General features: G+C 38.8%; 1 protein-coding gene across 1 annotated transcript in view; it reads right to left on the minus strand.

Annotated features, from left to right (window-relative positions):
* Nucleotides 1-3,326: 3,326 nt before the first annotated feature.
* The window catches only part of LOC139694307 (uncharacterized), a 192,495-nt gene continuing 170,629 nt past the window's right edge, over nucleotides 3,327-25,192 (minus strand). The window contains exons 5-6 of the mRNA XM_071592786.1: nucleotides 19,734-20,130; nucleotides 3,327-5,237 (exon numbers count right to left, since the gene is read on the minus strand). Coding sequence (XP_071448887.1) covers nucleotides 5,101-5,237; nucleotides 19,734-20,130 — 534 coding nt within the window. The 3' untranslated portion in view covers nucleotides 3,327-5,100. The remainder of the gene's footprint in view (nucleotides 5,238-19,733; nucleotides 20,131-25,192) is intronic.

The raw sequence follows: 25,192 nt of genomic DNA on the forward strand, positions 1-25,192 counted from the left end.
AAACATTTATCAAATTTATTATCTTGATTTAGGGTTCTATTCAGGCGTGTGACAGAAGAATTACATTACTTTGAATATTAATCTCGGGGGAAAAGTGCCCATTTTTAAAGAGAGACTGTTCTTCCAATTCACATAGTGGTGAGAAGTGAGCAATATGAGGGGCAGGATGAACCAAGTGAATAAATCTGGGACAACTGGGCACTATCGAAAAGTGAAGACCTGCTCTCTAACGATAGAGTTGTGTAATAGAATAAATAGGCGGGTCACCCAAAGAATTTCAGGTTTCAACAAAGGTACCAAATTCTACAGAAAATACTCGCTTTCGCCGAATTCATTTCACCCTCCATTGAAGAGTGATTGCTGTGGCTAGTTACATACTCCGTGTATACCAACGTAATGTCTGCCAGATATCTTGTAAAGCACCTCAAATTCTTATGGCAGGGAATGCCAATATTGTTATCAATCGTATAAGTTCAAGTAAATTAGATGCGCCCGTAATATGTTTCTCAGATTTAAATTAACGTTTTTAAATTTGATTGACAGATCGTGATAGCCTAATGGATAGAGATGCAGGCTCCTGACTTTAGGACTAGGGTTTAAATCTTATTCTATTGATGATTAAACTCTTTGGTTTTCCGGGTATTAGATATGCCTGGTAAACCACAGGCGGCGAAGGGACTTGGAACCATTGATTGTAGAATTTATCAAATCGTAGGAGTAAGAACGAGGTGAGGTCTAGTATTGCCTATGAAGCCACCATTCTAGTTGATAGTTTCGCTCTGGGAAGATTTATTGCTAGGGTTTGCTGGGTGCATGGGGTCGGGTTAAGCTGCGTTGCGTGAAATTCACTCAAGGAGCAAATGGCTTCCGAGTTTTGTGAATCTCCCCACGTTCAGAGAGCCGAATCGCTTGTAATGGATACCCCTCGAAGAAAAATATGACGAGGGAAGAGTTAACGCACTATGACACAGCACGGAATGGTAAGGGGAAAGAGGGCTCACATGGAAGAGGCGAGGAAATGGATAGCGACGCCTGAGAACCTGCGATGGTGGCGGGGTCAAGATATGTGAGGACCTCGAGGACACACCGCCACGCACCGCTGGCGAGCAGGAGGGGTGAAATGGCACGGAGGGGATGAGGGTAAAGAGGATCCGAGAGGCCGTATTGAAAAAGGAGAGAGGCGAACGGAGGAGGTGGAGGAGGATGGGAATATGAGGTTCACTGGGGTGGTAAGCGTTGGAATGTAGTTTCCAGAGAGCAACAGGAGATCGGAGCTAGGACGCCGGGAGGAAGGGGGTGGGCAAGTGGATGGGCGGAGTGCGAAGAAGAGGCGGAGGAAAGGGGGCATCGGTCGGGAAGCGCGGGGGAAATGGAAGGGAACGGAAGGGAGGGGGAAATGGAGAATTGTATCGGAGGGCTGCAAGTGGGGACGAGAGTGTTTTGGCTAAGGCGAGCCAGAAGGTGTTAGAGGGTAGGGGTGAGATCGGCGAGAAAGGCGAACGGTTGAATAAAACCGACTGAGGTAGAGAGAGAGAGAGAGTGAGAGAAATCAGTAAAAGCGCAGGGTAGAAGGCCCGAAGAGGAAGAAGTAAATAAGACCCAGGAAGTCAGTACGGCCATTCGGGGAAGAAAAGAGAGAGGAGGGAGCGATGGGAGTTGGACGAATCCGACAGGGTGAAGGGCGTGCATAAATTCAAAAGTGTGGGTAGAAATGGGGGGCATTTACAGGGAAGGAGGGTGGGGGACAGGGAAATTCATCGAAGTACGTCGATGGAAACTGTAGTAGGGAGCGAAACAATATCGAGTATCCACGGCCGTGAGGAGAAAGGAAATGACGAGACAGGGAATGAGGTAGTAAACCAGGAGTAAACTGAAGTTGGAGTAAATGGCGCATGATTCAATGCAGAGGAAATCGATGTAAAATTATTGACAAGAAAATTATTGAGCTCCTTCCAATGTATATACGGTTTAAAACTTGGGAACGTCCTGAATAATAATACCCCTTTCAGACACGTCGTTTGCCTGGCAAATATTCCATAGTACGCCTGCTGCAATGAAAATGAGCCTCGGATATATTCCATTCTTTGAAATAAAATTATGATACCAACATTTGTAGGCTGAGGTTATTATAGGTTTTCTAGCTTTATTACCATAAATAAAGAAATATCATGCTATTTACAACTCAGACTCTACGCTCGTATGCTTTGCGATTGTCAAGTGAAGAAAATAGGAAGCAGTGAAAGAATTCACTTTAGTTAAGTAAGTTAAAACAAGAGAGCAAGAAAAAGTTTACAGCATAAAAAGGTTTAGCAAGGAGAACAGAAGAACTTTTATCACTTATTCTTACCTGAAATAGTGATGAATATCCACTGTACACCAGTATTATTATTTAACAATAATGATCAGAATAAACCTGCAATTTTATTGATTTTGTTAATGAGCATTATATTTTACGATAACTATTAATTAATACTTAATATCATCAAACAAAATGTATAAACTAAGCGTACTAATCGATACCATATAATTATTCACGAGTTGTTTATGTCTTTGCTTTTTGAAAAATTACGGTGTGAATGGTATTGCGTGCATGAATTTTAGATTCAGAAAATAGACTTACTAAATATTTGTGTGGATTGTTAATAAGCATCGTGTTGGTGAGAGATGCATACACAAGTCACGATGCAGTCAAAGATATTGGAAAGGTCAACCGTTTAAGTAAACTCTACAGGAGGGTTTTATGGGAGAGGGTTGCGAGTTTATGCATACGGAAACCATGATATCAATGGAAATCCTAGAGGCACATAATAATTTGTAAAACCTTTCTCATCTACCTGCCACCGCAGAGGTCAGAGGTGTCCCTCTTTCTTCTCAGCCTCCAGCAAAGTCGCTGCGTGATGGAAGAATTCATCATAAAGCTTCACAGCTCCATGAATTTCTATTATTCATCACACTTTCCACGTTTAGTTCATAAAAAATTTTCCTCTCCCAATTCCCTTTTTCATCTCCCTCTCGATCTAGCATCATCTACTTATTAAAAAAAATAATTTTATATATAATGTTTGTAGTGAAAATATTTAAATAATTTTGCCATTTGTTAAAGAGTTCCATAACCTTACAAATGTACGATATACAGTCATTTTTAACAATTTACAGTCATGTTTTAAAAGAACGTTTAATGGTTTCCGTGAGCACCATATACACAGGAAAAATTTAAAATATAGGATATGGCATAATGCACTCAGAGAAGATTTAAAAAAATTATCTGCACCAAAAGCGTTATGAAGCAATGACTATCACAAAAACCTTTCTTGATTTTTTTTGTATTTCATTACTTACATTCATTTAACATAAGGATAAATTACACAAAGGCAACATTTCATCTTCCATGCTGGTAATTATCACAATTGAAAAAACATATATTTCTTGATCTTGACACGAGTTTTCCAAATGTCAATAGCCTTTTTTTTAATGAGTGATAATCTGCATCAACCGGCCACTTTACCATTTCTTTACATTGAGAATCTAAAGACTTTTAAAATAAAAACATTTTTTTTGGCTTATTAGCATACTGATGCGAACGGTTAATCCTCATCTCTTCACTCATTCATTCCCTTTGACACTTTTTTTCATGTAAAGAGCTGTTCAAAAAATTTTGCTGGTTATATTTTCGTGCAAAACTAAATTATATTTTTTTGATTCTTAAATGCTTCTCATATATTTATTTATATATGTATTGAGTTGAAATAAGCTGAATACGAGTTTTTTATCATGCATTTTACAGTTCCGTTTTTCACAGCAAAAGTCAAAACTTACTTTGTCCTCCAAAAGATCACCTCACCTTAACTTTTTACTATGTACAGCCACTAAGAAACCGTCTCTGAAGGATTCCTTTGCAAAGGCACTGACAGCTAAAAGATGTGATCCGTGATGGGAATAATTTTAAAAAATGTTTCGTCTGCATCCCATTTGACCTCGCAAATCACAAGACCGGATACTTTCACCTGCTTCTTTTCATTCACTTACAAGTATTCTGACATCCCTTTCAAAAGATTTTTTTCACCATTAATCCTCAGTAAAAACACGTCCTTTCATGCACTCGCTGTGGAAATATCATCTCACCCCTTGGGCTTAAGATCACCTCTCCATATTCTGTCATTTTATGATCACCTTTCATTCTTTTCAAATTCACACATTTTTTTAAGAAATATTTTTAATATGGTAAAATACATTCAACGCCTGTTCTTCGGAAATTTATAGCTCCATTATATTTATGACACACACCCACTGGTTTCCCAAATTTTCCGTTGAAAAACGGCCAGAACTGATCACAAACGGAATGGTAACTAGCTCAAAAATTCATTATATGCTCTCCGTTAAGTTTAAAGGAGTCAGAAAGTGACGAGTGAAAAACAGAGTTGGGAGGAAAGAAAAAATAAATACGTATCAACTACATACTACCAAGTCCACGGTAAAAACAAATAATTTAACGTGCTTTTCAATGAAAAAAATCAACAGAGTATTGATTTTGATACACCAAGAGCGAAATAATTTCCTCCAAAATTTAAAAGAAATCTTTTCAGAATTCCTACTCAGTGCACTTTTAAGGGAAAGAACAGTCGAACACAGCTTTTGTTTTGTTTCCGGAGTGACATATCCATTCGATGGAGTCGATTATCGAAAAAAAATAATAATAGATCACATTAACCCGGAGTATGCGGGAGACATTAAAAACAAAACAATATCCATCTCTCACTCCGGAAGATCGCCATGCTAGCACGACGTTTCGAATGAAATCCATAGCGGCACACCAAGAAATCTTATGGCCATGGCGACTCCACACAGCTCGCGCAGTCTTTCGAATCTTTTCCCCTCCCTTCCAAAGCCGTGGAAACGCGTCCGTTGCATTCGCTCACGGCGGTCATTTGTCCGGAGAGTGATAGAACTCGAGTGGGAGACAGAGGGAGGGAGAGCTCACTGCTTTCGTAGAATGGATGTGACGTAACAACTCCGAATGGGATGGCGGTCTAGGTCTGAGAAGTTCTGGGACTCATTTCTTTCGGATTTGTGCGCCATCGTGGAGGGGGGTGGGGTCCGCATTCACGTGTGGATGTGCTGCCCGCGCGAGGTCCGCGCGGACGCCGTCAACGACGATGTGGACGCGACGGAGAGACACAAGAGGAGACAGAGGACGAGCAGCCCAGGCGCCGCTTCGAGCAGGCCAGCAGAGCCCCTGACTGGAAACGAAAAGGTTAGTTGTTAGTTGATGTGCATTAGTACAGACGACACGCCTGCATCACCCGCTGAAGGCTACCACAGGTAGGGTGCATTTGGGCACGGACGTTTCAGTAATGCAATTTTAAAGAGTGATTACTTCATTTTATGTATAATTGCTGAAGAATATTTTAAGATAAATCAATTAAAGGTTTTGGTGCGCCTAAATTAGTTATTGTTTACTTTTCAATCCTACTTTTCATTAGGGCCCCACAGTTTGTGCTATATTCATCGTTTTAAAACAGTATTACTAAGATTAGGAATATTGGTTGAGCTGCATTTCCAAACTTGCCGAAGAAATAGATAATATATATATATATATATAGATAATATATATATATATATATATATATATATATATATATATATATATATATATATATATATATATATATATATTATCTATATATATATATATATATACTATCTATATATATATATATTTCTATATCTTCAGAGGAAGACGGATTGTTTCCGTCGAAATATCAAGAAATAACGTGTGAGTGTTCTTTTTTTTGTGTTTCTATATTGTGTGTTACTGTGTATTGTACTATTCGGCACTTCCGTGTTACGTCTACGAAAGCATATATATATATATATATATATATATATATATATATATATATATATATATATATATATATATATATATATATATATACACACACAATATTATTTTATTTCGATATTAAGAATTTTAGTTGAAGGTTAATTCATAAAAATAAAATAAATATGGAAGGTAAAAAAAGTTACTACTTAAGAAAATTTATACACAATACTATATTAAGCGATTAAAAATTTCTTCAAGATTAGTTTCCGGCATCATTAAATCACATAGAAGAACAAGCATATTGCTTTTATTTTTGAAGACCGATAAGTAGATGTGGTAGGGAGTGCTTCCCACCACCTACTGCCACCCTACAAGGCAACACTGGGGCGTAAGGGTAACTCCAGATATTTCATGCACCAAAACTATTATGCATTAATTTAATGTTATGAGGAGTGAATCATCAAAGACAGGTTTTGAAGGTTATTAAAAACTATTAAGTAACACATGGATTTTCTCTCGTTAGTCCACAAATATTTCAAGTCAATTATTTACATTTTATATCTTCCTTTCATAGCGCCCGAAAAACCTATTCTTTCCTCTTCCTGCCTAAAAATTTCTCGTTCTATGACGGTTTCTCAAATTCCATTTCACCAAAATATCTCCTCCAACTGCTAACTGCTTTTTCTATTTTTCACTGAAAATTCGGTAGCACTTTTTCCGTTTACATTCCTTAAACTTTGTCGTTAATTTTCCCCTCTGTTGAACTTATTTCACCCTTTCTTCGCTGTAACTGTTTCCAGAAATTCTAGAGAACACGCTCATTTTCTCTCCTGGAAAAGTAGATTTTTAAATTCAAGCAGAACTATACCTTATATTAAGGTCTTTATTTATTTTTCCTATTTCAAAATCTAGTTAACATCTCATTAATTTCCTCCTCTTTGCAATTTCTACTTTTACCGAATCCATTCCCTCGCGAATGGTCTCCACAACTTGGACCATTTTCCTCTATAATGTTGCCATAATACGTGAAGTGAGTCAGCTGCTTCCGTATAGTCCGTCTTTAATATTAACTTTAGTCTTCCTCCTTCTTGAGAATCTCATTAGTTTGGTTTTATTGTATTTAAACTTCATCCAAACTTCCATTATTGATCCTTTTGGGCACCGCCACTACAACCGCCATCCCTTGGCTCTAACTTTTGCTTGGTCATCTGCAAAACTGACTTAATTATCTCCGCGCCAAATTTTATTCCAAACCTTTCCCATTCCACCCTTAACACTTTATGGAGTATAACATAGAAAGCAAAGGCGATATCGCACAACCCTTCTTTGCTTATAATTTTCCACTTCGATTATTCCTCCGCTACCTTTACTTATGGCAGCACCATTTTGTCTCATGTACATATTTTAAACCAGTCGCATATTTTATCAGTTTAGCTCAATAATCCACAATGACTGCATCAGATTTTTACAGTACTCTATTGAATGTCTTTTCAATACCCACGAGGAACCCTATGTCTAGGTGCCCTTTATATCCTTTGAATTGATATGCCCACATTCCCTACACGCCAGGTTTTGTCTTCACTTTCTATGCTCAAATTGATATTTGCTCAAATATTTTTCCCTCTGCTATGGAACCTTTGATTGATTATTCCCATGGTTACCTTTTCACACCAGCAATTCAATATGTCCTCTAATATATCTCAATGCCCTCTCCGAGATCTGATAAAAGATTGACTTAACAGTCTTCTGACCAAACTACTTCCTTAAATACTATGCAATAATTCCGCGTATGTCTGCGAAACATTTATGTTGAGGATTTTGTCCCCAATCTGTCAATAGACTCTGCGGGAATATTTTAGGTTCCTACTCTCCTTTTTTCTTTCATTTTCCTTTGTTGTTTTTTATCTTATCATCTGGAGTTTCCGCACGCTAAGTATTTTCATCAAATGTTTTGCAAAAAGAGGTACCAATAAGAAGGACAGCCAAATGAAATTTAAGCGATGATTGGTTGCTATAAAAAATGGAAAATCAGATAAACATTTCTCTATCAGCGCTATTTTTTCGCAAAAAACTGATGTGGTCCGGTGGCTTGTTTACTGACTTCCCACCCCGAGGGTCAAGATTCGAATTCCGGAGAGGGCAGATTTTTATTTTTGTATCTCGATCCCTACTTGGGGTGCTTTGTGGAGAGTACTCTGAGTACACGGTCCGTCGAATAAAACAGTTAACTGTTGACGCCTTGGCGCCTGTTGTTAAAAGTATGCCAACCACGACGCCGGGTTTCTTTCCATCCTTCTTCCTTCCCTGAAAATTCTATCCCTGCCAAACACCACACCAATCTCTAATAGCCAAAACGGCCTTAGCCGTCGGTCACCTCCCCTGATAAGTATCTACTTATCAACAAAAAGTGTTCAATCAAGTATGTCCAACTACTTGTGGCACGAATTATTTTGGAGTAGATAAAATGTTCTTTTAATGCGGTTGCGGTTTTAAAACCAAAAATATCATAATCTATCATTAATGCACTGAAAATTGAATTAATTATTTTGTGGAACTTTTTTTCAGAGCTAATTTCAAATAAAATAAAAATATACTTTACACCAAGCCATCGCCTTTGATAAGATTTGCCAAACACGTTTAACTAGGTTAGTGTGACAATCATACTAAAGTGAACTGGTGAAAACTGCATTTGATACGGAATTAGATGACTTATGTTTCGAATTCTTTACAAAACAGCGATTATTGAAATTAAATTTAAAATACTTCGCCTTTCCAAATAAAATTTTTATGTGGAAAGGCGAAGTATTTTAAATTTCATTTCAATATGAAGAGTTTCCACCAAGTGACGCCAGAAACTGTTTCATTTAAAACAGTGATTTTTTCTAGTATGTACTAGAGACATGTTCAATAAAAATACGTATATGAGGTAAGGAAGTATTTTGGCAATATATTCATCCGCTATAACCGATCATTATTATTATTAGTTAATCTACCGGTTAAGGTAGGTTGGTAGGGTTTTAACCAATCATATGCATCATGAAATCAAGTTTCACATGGAGTATGTCAAATGGTATAAATTATAGCTTTTATGAGTCTTAAGTTTAAACTTCATAAGTAAATTGGTTAAATATTTGGTAATATTCAAATTTACGAGGAAACCTTTCCACTTTTACCACAATTTGAATTAAATTATTTTCAAACGAAAAAAACCAGCACTTTGTTCACCACTTCACACGAAGCTGTTAGTCAGATAGTTATTTTTGAAGTTATATCCTGGATTTGGATATAATTGTATTCGTCATGTTACGCTAGAGTGAAATACGTAATTTTACACGTAACTATTTCTTGAAGACTTAGTGCTTTTAAATGATCTTTTTTTCCTTTGATGATGATCTTTCGCGTTCCTTTTACCTCTTTCCCTTCGTACGTTTATGATTGCATTTAGATATTATTCTGCATACCATTTTCTTTCTTTTTATACTTATTCATTATTGGAATATTAAAATCGCTTGAATTTGAAAACAAGATTTGTTTGACATCAGCTGCTGATGTACTTTTTAAGAGATACGAGCTCTAAATTTTACAGTGTTTTTTAATTTAAGATCTCCGCATTTCCTTCTTACATATTTCAACTTTTATTTTAAATTTTACCATAGCCCGCCCTTCAATTTTTTTGATTTCCATCGGTCCTTTTCATGAAACAATTAATCGCGATGATTGCTGCAAAATTTTAGAGATTAAATACGCCATCAAAATTTCGAATTTACGATAGTTCGAGGTCCAGCCTTACTGCCGCATAGTTTCTCTTCTCTCTAAATGAATACACAAAAATGAGGTATTTAACTTCTCCTGGGAAACTGTAACTTTCAGCTTCGTATAAGTCGCGGCTGTTGCCAGAGCTGTCTCCACACTGGTGCAGCCGGCGACATAATGGTGAGCTTCCAAGGAGGCTAAAATCCCAGCAAAATTTCTCCAAGCAATCGTAATTCCCCACTCATAATTTAGGAAGCAATATTTTCTCCGTTCCCTCGTGTCAAAACTTTCTTTTTCCGACACTCGCCCTAATTAATTGTGAGTTCTCGATTGTTTTTGCGTTCCCCAGTTGTCCGCCTCATCTCCTTCCCCACTCCGCCAAAACTTATCCCAACCGTCGTTTCCACTCCACCTCCACCTATTATTCTCCTCCCCTCATCTCTCCACACTTATTTGGCCGTGAGCACCCCCCACTCCGTCCAACTTATCGCCTCACCCTCACCATCCAATTGCCCCTCAAACTCCTCCACCCACTTTCCCCCACAATCCAGTCGCATTCACACAGTACGTTCCTCAGCTCCCCCACCCCCCTCACTCTATAGCCATTTACTCCGTCGATTTAATTTCGTTTTTCATTCGGGTCCGACTGCGATTTTTTTGCTCTGGGAGGGTGGAAATTTTCCGTCGATGGGGAGGGTAGACGAGGGTGTGTAGTGGCAAGGGGTGACTTAGGGGAAGGGGTGGCTGAGGTGACTGTGTGGGAGCAGGGATTAAGGTGGAAAGAGGGAGGGTAACCGGGGTACCTTGAAAAGGAATAGATATGCGTCACCTTATTGAGACGGAACGAGCCCAGGGGATTGTTTCCATTGGCTCTTCTCTCAGTACTTAATTTGTTCTGCTGTTGGTATAAACTATATGTGTTTTTCATTTTCTCTTTAGATCGGACGTCGTGTTAAATAGCCGGGATTCCCTGAAATTCTCCGATTTATATGGAGCTCTAAAGCTATGATTTTTATTTGTAAACATTTCGGAGGCTATGAAATGTTTAACTGGCAAAGAATGCGAAAAATATGAAAGAGACTTGATCTAAAAGGCCCCTGCCCGAATGAAACAATTTCAGAGTATAAAAATCATTCGCCTCGACCGGGATTCAAACCCGGAGCCCTCAATGTCCGGTCGAGAGCTTTAGCCGGTGAAGCTAACAAGGCGTCACCTTGAACTCTGACATTTTGTGTCCCGCAGTTTATTTGAAAAGACCCTGCCCTAGTTTTTAAAATATAATATCTTTATTCAGTGAAGAAACCTATAATTGAATTAACTACGAATAGTTGCTGTTGTAAAGTTCGATTGTGGGACCCCATAAAATGTAGGGCTGAAAAATAATTTGTAGCACAAGTCAAACTCGTGCGCCTCAGACGTCAATAAAGGAGACCATAAAACGTACATGGGCTATGTGATTAAGGACTAAGCACGTGAAAAATTCAGTCACCTATAAGTCGGATATTAGACGTGAAGGTGAGTTAGTAGAGCAATATTCTCATTTCTTTACGCAATCAATATGATGTAAATTAATAAAAACAGTGAATTTGTCCAAACCACTCAACGTAAAATGTACCCATTGCTCTCATTTCGAACATTTCATAGGCGCTTATCCAGTTAAAATGAAAAATCAGGAATCTCAGCGACGTCGGCCGAAGACAGGGTACAGGGAGATGGACTGCGTAAAATGCGCCGATCGTTTGATTAGAAAAGAAACAACGAAGGTTCGGAGTTGGACGAGAACACCCGGTGGAAATTATCTGAGGGGGAGCGGGTGAAAGTGCTGATTCCTTTCACCTTAATGCACTAATCTTGACTGCCACTGCTTGAGGGGGGCATTGGTAATTCGAAGGAAGCGGAAGCCGAGTACCCCATGCCCATTTATCATAAAGCAATCGCCTCTCTTGCCCGGTCTTCATCAAGGACGAAATAATTAGGATGCTCCAAATGAAAAACTCTAGCCCGAAAGCTATGGGATAGGTCATGAGTTGTGTGCTACCATCGTTACACTCTTCTTATTTATTCTCCAAGGGCCACCTTCATTCTGGTGGCAAGTGAGAATGATTGGAGAATTTCCATTTAATTCTCGAAGGCCCGGCTTCCTTTTGTCGAAGTTTAGCGTCGCTTACTTCCCAGTCACCTTGTCTCAGGTAATACATCTAATACCTTAAGAGAAGAGCCAGTGACGTTGCAAATATGTTGATGACAAAACGATAATTGCGTTGATAATCTTTCGTCATTTTACTATTCTGGACTCAATTAAATTCTTATAATAGATTGTAGTATTGTATAATAGATACTTGTTCTTAATAAAGTACGTCCATTATTTTATTCTTTACTATTTTATTAGTAACTACAGCCAATTTACTCCAAATTAGCTTTCAAAGCTATATGATTGCACAAATATACTAAGTGTCAATGCAGTATGAATGCATTAATATTCTCAAAGGCAATTAAAGAGCATTTTTAGTGTGGTAAACTTCTTCAAAACCTAATCATACGTATGGAACTACTATTGTTTAAAAATTGAATATGAACCACATATAGTCTTGTCCTGATAGAGTCTGTTACTTAGGCTTGAGTTTTAAGTTTTAGTATCTTATTTTAAAAGGATAGGCAGATTAAAGAACATAACGCGTATTTTGAAACAATTCGAAGGTAATCTAATGTTTTGGAAAAATACAATATTAAGGAGAAAATATGAATTTGAAAAATTTATAGTATATGTTACTTGTATTTTCCCGGTAGCATTTTTTTAAAATGCAGCCATTTTGAACTATAATGACCGAAGTGAAAGATTTAGTCGATTGTGGTTAAAAGATAAATAATGAAATGTATTTCATACGTATTCTTATTAAAACACCGGGTGAAATTAATAGATAGCGGACGTAAGATATCGAATTGTTTGCATTAGGAAATACGATAAGATATATGTGATAAAAGATTAACGTTCACCAAATAATGCGTTAAGCTGGGTTAGTAATTGGAACGACCAGATTTGACTGCAGTTGATGCCTTTGCACAACTTGAATTTCAGCAGAGCTGTACGATATGTAAGGAACCAGATCTTCTTGGAACAATTGGACGGAATTGAACGAAAGAAAAGAACTGGTCCCCCAACCTGGAACAGAGAAAGCCCTTGGGCTGAGTACTGGATGAGACCTACTCTCAGCCATCAAAATCAACCTACCAGTTAATAGCTATGGTGTATTAAATGCTGACGTCAATTTCCTTTATAAGAGGAAGAGGCAAAAACTGATCAAAAAGAGCGATCTTGTAAAGAGCGATAAACTAAAGCCCTGTCTCAAATTATAAATCAAATAATCCCGCAGCACAAACGCTATAGTTAATAGAGCTATTATTATGGGTATTTATTGCAGATACATGATATTATTTCATAACCAGCCATTAAGGAGTTACCTTAATTTATTGAAATTTTTGGAAGCAATTCAATAGAGTAGGAGATAAATCCACAAGCTCTTTGAGGAAGTGCTTTCATTTTGTAAAGATAGCTCTTAATAGGTTGACTGCAGTATACCTAGTACCTGGGAATAATCATTTCCAGGAAAAGATTAATGGTATTTTATCTTTGAATTTACCACACTGGGGGGGGGATTTCCTTTATGCTTACATCATTTCAAAAGGCTATTTCAACATTGAAACTAGATTAGTGAGAAAAACATATTCTCTAACTTGCCCACAATAAAGATATTTCTCGCTAGGGAAATGTTTAATTTTATTTTTTAAGGGACATTTTCGAATTTTGAAACCATGTTAAGAAAGACATAAAGGAAAATGTGTAATTTCCTAACATTTCTGACCAAACTAGCAACTGATAAGGTTCACCTCGTACTCTTAGGTAGATAGTAGGATTCGAATACTTGATTAATATAACGTGAATTTGAAAATGAAACAGCTCATTGAAAATACTTTGGAAAAAACAAATTAGGGAGTCCAGTGAAATAAAACTGCTAACTCCATGTAAAACGTCCGAATATCTTCTTATATCATATAGTTGATATAATTCTAACTCGCTTCCAGATAGTGGGGTAATTTAACAATTTAACATTCCTTTATGAAAGAAATTATTTCAAATCTGAAATTTTTTCTTTTGCAATAGAGATTTTCTATTTAACCGCTTAATTAAAATTATTTTCATTTTTCAAGCTTTTAAAACTCTCTGGTTAATTTAGACTAGCAAGCGTTGACCAAACATCCCATAAAACGACAGTTCGGGGGCAATAGAAAGGCAATGTTTTAGTTCATTCTAAAATACTCCATCCTAGTGCTAATAATACTACTCAAACAACTTAAAATGAACATTATTGTTTCCATAGAGTGCTCCACTATTAGACGCTCTTTGCCCAGACTAGCGGCAAAAAGGTTCACTCTAGGGGCTCACTAAATATTGATATTAGAGTACTTGAAAATTTATGATATGAATGTGAAAATAAAATAATACATTGGAAATGACACAAAATATTTGGGATTCCATGGAAATAAAAGTGCTAACTCCCAAGTGAGACATATGATATATCTTCTTATATATAGATTGTTATAATTCTAATTAGACGTTGTGTAATGAATGGTACTTTGAAAAATATGTAAAATAGTAATTTTATAAAAGAAATTTTCTTCCCCCTTTCATGACGGAAAGCCAAACATACAGCTAGAACTGTAACACACTTCCAAGATCTCCGACCGTGACACAGTTTCCTCCTCCACCAAACTTCAACTCATCACCTTTTCCGCCGAGCTTTTTGTGACTCTCATTTCCCATTCCTTCAGCCACGCTCCGACTCGTTCCAACTCTACAGACCGCCCACCAAACGGCCCCCTCCTCAGTGTCCCGCTATTGTTCCTTTAAACCCGACTCCTTCCTTCGCACGACGTCCTCTCCAACCTCGCCTTCGCCAACCCTTCCATTTCCCTTCCTCGTCGTCTCTCCTCCCGCTGCCATCCACGCGATACCACCCAACATAACAGCTCGCGAACACACACACATGCCCGCCCCATTCACCTGACTCGCCGATCGCTCCAGTTCATACCGACGCATTTCTGCTATGTGCTCTCTCTCTGCGGGGATGTAGAAAGCAGCCCCGCCGCTAATAACCCAGGAATAAATCGATCGGACTCGGGCAGGTCGAGGGGTGCGTGTGTATGTGTGTGTGTGTGGGTGCGGACCCCTTGTGTGCACGTGGGCAGGGTTTGGATATGGGAGTAATAGGAGAATGGTGGGGGTTAGAGGCAATTAAATAGGTCCTCTCGTCTGCAGTAGTATTCGCCACTCTTCCCCAACCCACCACTGTGCTCTCACTAGCCGATTTCGAATCCCCGGCTCTCAACGCTATCCTCTTCCCTGGCCAGCCGTGATCTCCCCTCGGTGTCTTTCACGATAGGTCCCCGCGCTATGCCATGCTGGCGTCCTGGAATATACGAAGGTCCGCCGCCAAGTCCCACCCCTTCCCTCGATCTTACCTCACCACACCCCCCTTTCTCCAACCCTCTCCTCCTCAACCCCTCTCCACCTCCCCCTGGGGGACTAGGTCAGCATTCCGCGTTCCCTGACTCGATTACTGAAGGCCGAGGAGGGAAGCTCGGGGGTGGGAAGCGTGGAGATAGATACGGTGAGGGGGAGGTACTGGCGCTTCGGGGGGTTGAGAGAAGGAGGAGAGAACCTCTCCGTGGCTTATTAAACTGCGTACATGCATTCCCGCAGCGTGAGGCCCTTTCAACCCGGCGAACATCCTTCCTTCACCCCTCCTTACCTCCCTCCCTGGCCTCAACCAAACCACCTCCTTAGGAGGAGAGTGTTTCTGTCGGCATACGGCTCGTTTATGTGTACGTATGTCCATAAGAGCTTCTGCGTGAAATTGAGGCACCGGTTAGCATCGGTTTGTTTTCAGTGACTGCGCGAGAAACCCACACCCCTACCTTCCCCCGCGCTCCCTCCCTGGTAACCCCCTCCGCTCTAACCGGAGCGGACGGCCTCTCTACTCACCTACTCCATACACTCACCCCCCTTAAACCCTCCCGCCAGGAGTGGAACGGAGGTGGAGGAGAGGCATTTGAAGGTATGGAAAAGCAGAGGGGCGGGGTTGAGGGAGCTTTGGTGCGAGAGAGGGTTAAAAAGTGAGGAAACGCAATGTTTGAGCACTTTGTTTGCGCTCACCTACCGTTTCGCGAAACCCACTGCAACTCTTTCGTGTGCCATTAGATCGTCATTTGTTAGGCATTGCCTTGCTCCCGTGTGTTGTCTGACGCGTGCTTTGGTGGGAATTCAAGCAAAAGCAACATGTGCACTCTCTCATGTCTCCGCAGCTTATGTATCCGTGCTTACGGAGCTAGCTGCTGTTTTCCCTAGGTAAATAGCCCAGACTACTTTCAACGAGATACTTTGTAGTTTATGAATTCGTGATATCTAGGTCTTGAGAGGAATGTCTTGGGACGATGTAAAATAATTAATGTATCAATAAACAATAATTATGCCAGTGATAATATTAGATAGAAAACATGGCATTTTTAATGATTGACTGGCAAACAAATCACTGTTTACGACCAAGAAAAACGTGCAAAAAAGTTGAAATTAACAATGAACATCATTGATGTACAATATAAAAGGTTACTATTTTATATGTTTGATCATAAAAAAGATAGGCAATCTTATTGCATTTTTTTTATACAATGAAAAGTTTTGCTACAAATATTGTGAAACGAAACCATCTATCTACTTCGCAGTAACTATTCACTTAGATAGTATAAGTTCCCATAGAATGCGAAATATTCAATTAAATTTTAAACTTCATTTAAAATTTATAATTGGAATATGGAATGATATAGTTGATAAAAATTAATCAGACAAATAATTGGCAATATGTTGCGTATTATTTAGAAATAATACTTACTATAGGGTATATGTATGCAATGTAAAAAGTAGAATCTTACATAAAATATTAATTCTGAGACAATTGTTTCATCACCTTTTTGTTACTTGAAAATTCTTAGAGCAAATGCTTCAAATATTAAATTCTGATATTATATACAAGACTTGCCAAATGTACCTATTAGCTTATGAAAACTAAGCATTCAACTTCATCGAATATACATAGCTAGATATATTTGAGAAAATCTGCAAAAATTTCAGCTAGAGTGTATATTTAAGACTAGATGCTTACTTAGGAAAAAATGTAAAATTTCAAAAACCGAGAAGAGAGAGGTTGAAACGTCTGATTCTCTACTAATCCCAGTTTTTGCATAAATAATTTACTTTCTATGCATTTGAAGTGCTTCCTGAAAAAGCTTCTGATTCATGGAAAATTCATTCATAGTTAATGCAAACAACTTTCTCTCTTTGAATGTTGATGATATTTCACGTTGAGCGAGATTTCCCAGTCATGGACGGAAAAGTTATTTCAAATAAATCATTTTATAAACGGTAACAGAACGCAATGCTCTACGCCACTCGTAAATTTAAATAATAGAATGTTTCAAAACTAAATCTGAATTTCAATCATTTCTTGCTGGTTTGTACATTCGTAATTTTTTATATGTTCTCGCAGAGAAAATTTTCACAGCCAATGACGCATTTTTTCGTGTTTGAATTCATCTGAGTACAAGTTAACAAGTGAACATTTTTTTATCGCATAGTATTTCTAGAATGTACTCTCTTATTTCGAAAATAGGTGGAAATATTAAACAAATTTCGAAAAATTCCAATCTTAATTAACAAAAAAATGACAAATTTTACTCAGATAAATTAGTCCTGAATGGTATGCAAGCTAAAAAGTGCTAACTTTTTAATTATAAAGAGCCTATCCCCAACTATAATCATACAGGATACATAATTTCGAACCAAGACTCAATCCGTCATTATTTACTAGGTAATCAAAGGAACACTGTCCACAGTAATTAATAATTGCACGAAAAAGAAGACAATATCTTTGCAAAACTTGATTATTGACCATTTACTGTGGTAATGTTTATTTATTAATTCTCCAAATTCATTGATCACTTAACCTCCGCATCAATTTGGGTCATCCGTATCTACATCATATCCAGTAAGTTGTTATGAGAGCATGTGTGAGGTGAAATGTAACCAGTAATTAATTTATGGAATCCGCAAATTTCAAGTCATGTTACAATGATTTCTACTTTTGCGGTCACGAATCGTGACCGGGCAAAATAAACTTTGAATACAGTTGACAAATTTTCCCGATCTTCTCGTTTATCTATCACCCATTTATAGAGTAGGCGCTAAAATTATTCCCCCAGTGGCAGTATTAAACTGGAATAATCGTGTTTCAATCTCAATCAAGGTTTATTTTTCCTCATGAAAAGAAATTAAAAAAATGAAGATCAATAGCAGCGGATAAAATAAGGAAGATAATGAGTGTATAACTATAAAGAAATGAATTCTATTCAATGTTAAAAGCAGAAATAAAGTTAATGGTTTCAGCGCAGATTTTCAGAAATAGATCCATATTGTAGAAAATATATTTCTTATTCATTCTCCAACCTTTCTTAATTTTTATCTCTTATTCTTCCATAGAGTGAGATCTGCCATTCTTAACTCACCTCTTTCAATTTTTGCTTGAAAATAATATTATGGGGTCGCGGTAGTACAGGGGTAGAGCGTTGGACTAATGACCTGAGGGACCGTTTCGATTCCAGGGCAAGCCTCTCTGGGCACCCTCAGCTCTACCCAAGCCTCGTAATTTTTCGGGTACCAGGTCTTCCTGGGAAACCATAACCGGCACAGGGAAAGGAACTGGCCCCCCTTCCCTGATGTGTGGACTTCACACGCCGTCGGGCTTTGTACTGCGAGAACTATACCATCACCTACCCGACCTGATTAATGTGTTTATGGTTTTTATGATAAATGAATTAAACCTAAAAAATAACTTCAAATCCAGCAGCTCCTCTTGCAAACTCCCTCCATCGACCATCGCCCAGCAACCATACCTGCTGAGGGACATCTCCTGACATCCTTTTTGCTATCTCCCTCTCCATGGTGTACACACGTAAGCTGTTCACTCCTCTCCCACATCGACTCTCTTTCCAAAACAATCAACTACCTCCTCATTTGCAACCTTTGCCATGACTTTCACAATACAGAATGTGCTACTTCACTCTCCCTTAACATAAATAATCACCGCTTTTCAAAAAAATGTACATCCCTGTCCACTCTCCCCACACATATTCACTCGGCGTACCATGGCTAACCTTTAGATCACTGTTTCTCTCATTCTGTCATAGAATCCCACCTCGATTCCGCTGCCGACATTTAAGACTCATGAGTTCGCATATGTTTGTTCCACCCTCCAGTTCTATCAACCCCCAAATCGAAACAAAGTACATTAAATCCCCCTCACCCCATCACACCAATTTTTCTGCCTCCTGAACCATTTCCTACGATTCCCTCTTCATTTTCTTCTGCCAGCAAAGGCGTGGAGCCCAACAGCAGGTTGCGTGTTGGAATAGAACAAACATTAAAGGATAAACACGAGATTCGTTGGGGAGGGTCGAAGTATACGGATTCCTAATAGGAAAAGCTTCCTTGACCGGCACTTGAACGCCAGACCTTCGATTTGCCGAGCCAATGCTCAGACAAGTAACCCATCGATTAAACGTTACTTCAACTATTTCCGCGGCGGGTCTATGCAACCAAATGCCTCCTTTGTTTACCAAGCGATAGCACTCGGGAGCTATTTCATTCACCTTCAAAGAAATGGAATATATATATATATATATATATATATATATATATATATATATATATATATATATATATATATATATATATATATATATATATATATATATATATAGAAATGGAATAAAATATTCAAGGCGGAAGAAGAACAGGGATATCAATCATAAAATGCCAAAAATTGTAGGCATGGTGCAATTATAGGCATGCATAGCCAGAAGAAGGAAATGAAATACTTGCATAAAATAACTCATCTGCATTATTTTCTAAGGCGTTCCAATTGAGACGATCTCGGAAGAGGAAAACTATTACTTCTTTTTCCCCTACATCATCCATTGAGTCAGTGCAGTTTCCTCCGCAGGCATTTTTGCTCCATCCCAAAATATCGATACCACTCCCCCTACTTACCTAACAGCAGTGTCTCCCGGTTGTCGATGACGGGGGAGAGGGCGGCCGACGCCGTGTCCGGCGAGAAGTCCGGCGAGGCTGCTGCGTCCGACGCCGTCGCCGCTGCCTGGTGGCTAGCCCTCTCTGCCGCCCGAGGCGCTCCGCCCTGACCCTGGAGTTGCTGCCGGCTCTCGACCACGCTCCTCTCCCGGTCTCCCTCCCAGAAGAGCGCGCTGATGGTCGCCACGCAGCGGATCCGGATTGCGCGCTCGCCGCCGCCCCGACCTTCGGGGCCCCCGCCCCCCTGCGGCAGGAAATGGTGCGGCTGCACTTGGAAGCGGAGGCCGATGGCGGAGCTGGCGAGGCCATGGAGACCGTGGGTGACGGGATCCTTAGCGATCACCCACGATGGGTCAGCCTTTGAAGGAAAGAGAATTTATTAATTATATACCCTTCAAGCCGATGCTAGGGTTTGTGGCAGGGGGTGACAATGAGTCGGATCGAGGAGTGAGACATTCCTAATTGGAAAGTCAGAATAATAATAACACGTAAATAAAGAGAGAACATTATTTAGATCTAAATCATGCTGAAGAATCGATCGCATTCCTCCTCGTCAGTTCTTTTACCTTGACGACAGTAGCGCAACTAACTTCTACCTATTTGTTCGGGATAGCAGCAATTTCAATGAATACTTTGCCAGTTTATGTAGACCTCAAATTATCGGTGGCCTCTGATTGGTGAAGATCTTAAGAAACTACACGTTTTTCTGATCTCATGAAGTCTCCCGAAATGCCCGGGAATCTGTAGAGGCAGCGGAGGAAATCACGATGGAGGAAATCTTGAGAGACGTTCTTCATCAACACCACTTCGCGGCGGAAGCTTCAGCGGCAATGTATGCACCGGGCTGCTCACCAAATATTTTGGAATCGTTAGAACGTCGAACTTTCCTTTTATTCGGAACTTGACTTTGGTTTTAGTTGCGGAAGGGGCAACAGTCATCTGTGAAATGTGAAATGTGTGAGAAAATACTTCCTCGATGAAGGGTATATTTTTACACACTGAGAAAACCTTTCCGGCAAATCGAAAGAAATAACGTTTCATTATATTCAGCACTTAATCATACTTCTATTGTCTAATTTTTTTCAACAATTACACATGTGAACTTAACAAAACGCTAAAATAAAGATTATTAAAAACAAAAAATAAAGTAATTGCAATGGTGTCATAGGTATTACCTTAATATGTTTAAATTTTACCAATAACATTTTGAAAGAAAGAGAAGATATTCTTCAAGGAATGGAAATTTATACCTACAATTCAATTAATTAACTCTTGATGAATAACTGATAGCAGCCCTATTTCACTGGAACAAAATTTTATCCAGTGGAATAGTGCTACTATTAGTTATTTATTATGTCCGATTTCCACCACATCACACCTGAAACTACTCAATTCGATTAATTCTTGTTTTTCATATTAACCGTCATTAACAATGAAATGATGAACAACATTTCCCAAAATATGTTAATATTTTTAAATAATAAACAATTTTTTAATTCAACATTCAACCTAATACTCAAACAATAATAGTTGATGTAAATATATTTATCCTGAAATGCTACGAAGTACTGATAAATAGGATTCCGTACTTATATTTTACTCCTTCAAAGGTTTCGATTGAAGAGGGGGTTTAAAATTTAATGTCTGTAATTCATTAAGCTTCTTATATAACCCTTTTGAGGTTATCTCTTATTGAGTTTACTTATTCATACTTCCCTATTGCGTGAAAGAAAAATTATTTCCGCATTAGGGTGATAAATCATTCAGAGAAGTTCTTTCATGAAACTTGTAACGATGTAAGCCTCTCACGTGTCATAGAATTTCGATTACAACTTGCATCTAACATGCTTCGCGTGTCTTTTGCAATGACTTCCCCGGAAGAATCCACCTTCCGATACGTACGTTGCATGTTGTACTATAGCTATATTTCGACCGGTAGAATGATAGCGCAGAAACTTGAACTTCAGACCATTGAATGTGAAAAAGGCATCCCGATCTATGTTTCAGATGCACAGTTAGTGATTCGTTCCTTAGGAAAACACAACAGCATGTGTGTAGCGAAAAGCGAGGAGCTTACAAGGACAGCCTCGGATGTCTATCATACCAAAATTATTCCACCCTCACAGGGACAACAGGCCGTACCCATCCAGCCCTTCGCGTGATGGTGCATACAAGTCATTAAACAGGCGGAAAAAATAAGGGTTCCCGAAAGATATTCCAGTGAATTAAACTCCATTCTTGTCCCTAAGGAAATGTACCCGTTTTATCTCAAGTCCCAAGTGCCATTATTCCGCTTTAATGGTCGTGCATTAATGAAATGTGTGGAAAAACAGCAATTTTCTATATGCCAAACAATTGAAGGCCAGTAAAAATCATTACTTGATTTACGGCACACGGAGATCATACATGCCGATGTGGATCGTTCTCGTTTCTGTAATTGATTAATTCATGAGAACCTTTACGAATGGGAAATTTAAATTACCTTCATTTAATGAAAGAGACGGAGAGAACAACCAAAGCTAGCTTGGCAATTGGCCAGACCCAGCACAGCATTACCCCTATTACGATAATACGTTGAAGGTAATATTCCATTGACTATAAATGACTTATTTGGGTGACTCCCACCTTATGCATCAAACAGATAAAATGGAATGTTTTGCTCTTCAGCATTAATTAAAAGGCCACGTTACCACATCGTGTAAATTTAAGCATTTATGAAACGTTATTGAAACTAAAATGAATTTTACTTTTATCTTTCCAATAACCTAAAGCATACAAATGGTTGACCCCCCGTTAATTTACTACAGTAGTTAATTGGAAGTTTTAAACACTCTATTACCGAAAAAAAATAAAAACTGAAATAGTTCATGTAAGAGGAATCTGAGGAATATCTTTAGAATATAACGATATTACTAAAGGTGATAATAATTCTACAGCACTGGTGACGCAAATATAAATTCACAGATGTAATTTTTCTTAAACTTACTGGGAAATTTTAATTTAAAGTAGTTATCACTAAAGAGACTCTTCAAGGCTCCGGAAAAATAAATTCTATTCAACTCGCCATATAAGCCACGATAAATGTCCCGATGCACTTAAATGCATTTGATAATAAGCTTATCATCGATAGAATCTATGCAATTTGCAAAAATAGTTTGGACCTATGCATATAATACTTAGCAATATTTAAATAAATCCTGGCTCAGGGAATATAATATAGCTAAAAGATTAAAAAAGAAATTTGTTAATAACTTTGGAATTTCCAGGCAGTCTTTTCGAAGCAATAAATACGTGTCAAACGCAGGATTCGGTAAACAGCATTCTTCACAAGAAAGTTAAATAGCCGGGAGGTTTGAGATGTGGAGGTGGGTGGGCTTTTGGGAGAGGCGAGAATGATCGATGCCGCCCAAAATATACTAATGGGCGTTTGAGTAAATAGGTCACGTGGACAATCAATATTCATGTGCTGTTTCCCGAAAAAGGCGCCATCTCAAAGCAAGTCTCAAAAACGCCACCCATTCGACTGTTCCCCTACTCCCCCCTCCCCTCGGGTTCCCCAAGGAGCGAATTGAAGCGCATATACAGTTTTTAGCTCGGGTCGGCATATATGCGTGGCGTGTGCACTTTGCGCCCCGTTGCGCCCCAACGTCCGCACCGGGGAGAGACCCGACGACCCCTGAGGGGTGTTGGGGACGGGGAGGCGGGGGACGGAGTAGAGCGGGGTAGTAACGGGGTTGGGTTTCGGCGGAGGCGGAGTGGGGAGAAGCAACGACGGTCCTCCCCCAACCCCTTCGGTCTCTCCCGTTCTCCATTCGCCTCCTAATCGCCCACCTTCCCCATTCGAACCCTTCACTTCGCGCCGCGCTCCCTACTCATCCGCCTCCCCTCCACGACGACCGGAGAAGGAGGTGGATCTGGGTGGGAGGGAAGGCACGTAACAATTGGATTTTATCTCCTCCATTACGGTACAAAGGTTCACTCAAGTCATGTGCATCACGTCACGGATTCCGGATACAACGCTACAAAGTACGGCTGCCTCGAATAAAATCCCTTGCATGCCTCGGACACGCGCATGCGCCCTTGTGGTCAAGGCGATCGAATTAGTGCGACAAAATAGAGAGAGAGAGAGAGATGAGTTGAGGGAGACGAAGAGATCCGAAAACTGGATTCTGCGATAAGAATGGGGCAAAGTGATTACTGATCCTTCATTGATGAATGCTTATCGATAGGAAGGTCGTATTTTTTCATCTAAACAAATGGAATTCTTATCTGAAGGAGCGAGGTATGAGGGAATACACTCTGATTTGAAAAAAATCATTTTAAAACAACCTCCTGTTATTCCAAGACATTCTGGTCGTTCATACGCGAGTTCGTTTAAAATGATGTAGTGCTTTAAAATAAGGTCCTCATATCCTTCCAAAATTGCATTTATCCTTAAAAAAATTTTCATAAATACATGTATTTGCAAAAAAAGTACGGCATTTCGGACATAGTCTACAACTACTATGGACCAACTGAATATTCCAATTCCATAAATTTAGATGAAAATAACTGATATTTTGTTTTAATAAATAATGATAAAAGGCCTAATCACAACCATTACTTATTATTTTTTTTGAAAAGTCTAAAAATGCTTTAAAGAAAGTAGCTGAGGTATATAAATGAAATTTGAGATTAATTAACGTTTCAAATTTCATATACCGTTACCTTTGACTTGATTTCCTATCAAGTAAATAATATGACAGGTTTAAAAAAAATTCAAATGAACACGCGTGAATATTTTTCGAAACAGCATAGGAATAAAGAAATAGTATGTATCAATTTACGCATTACATCTACTACTTATTAGTGTAATACATCATGTATATATTAGTGTATATCACGCTGCATTTTTGCACCCAGGAGATGAGAAATAGAGTTAGGTCTCCTGCTGTCTTATAGTTGAAACTTTTAGGGTTTTTCACCGTTACCTGGATATTAGAGATTGGGCAGTTTTGAAGCATGACCGATATCTAATGTTTAAAATTCAAAGTCTTCAAAACAGCTCATAAACGTATCATACAATAACTGTTTCAATACTTTATAGTTAATATTTTAACAAATTCCAAAAAAACTGCGGGAGATGCTGCAACAGTAACTTTTAACAGAGTAATCCGCTAATGTGCATTAATATTTTAACAGTTTAATAGTATTTAAAGTTTAATATTTTAAAGACTCAAAACGCTGAAGATACGGCAATGCTAGAATTATAAACGGTTAACTTTAAATCTCGTCCATGAGGACGTGTGATGGTCTGCAAGTATTTTCCTCTTTTATACCAGAGGGTAGCAAAACTTGGCAGTCCGTGTAACACTTAAATGGAAGGAAAAGGCGTAATATTTCCGTTTCATATCTCAGATACATGCTAGGTTTAACAGCTT

Source organism: Hetaerina americana, unplaced genomic scaffold, assembly GCF_022747635.1.
Source record: "Hetaerina americana unplaced genomic scaffold, ioHetAmer1.1.p SCAF_5, whole genome shotgun sequence".
NCBI classification, from domain to species: Eukaryota; Metazoa; Arthropoda; class Insecta; order Odonata; family Calopterygidae; genus Hetaerina; species Hetaerina americana.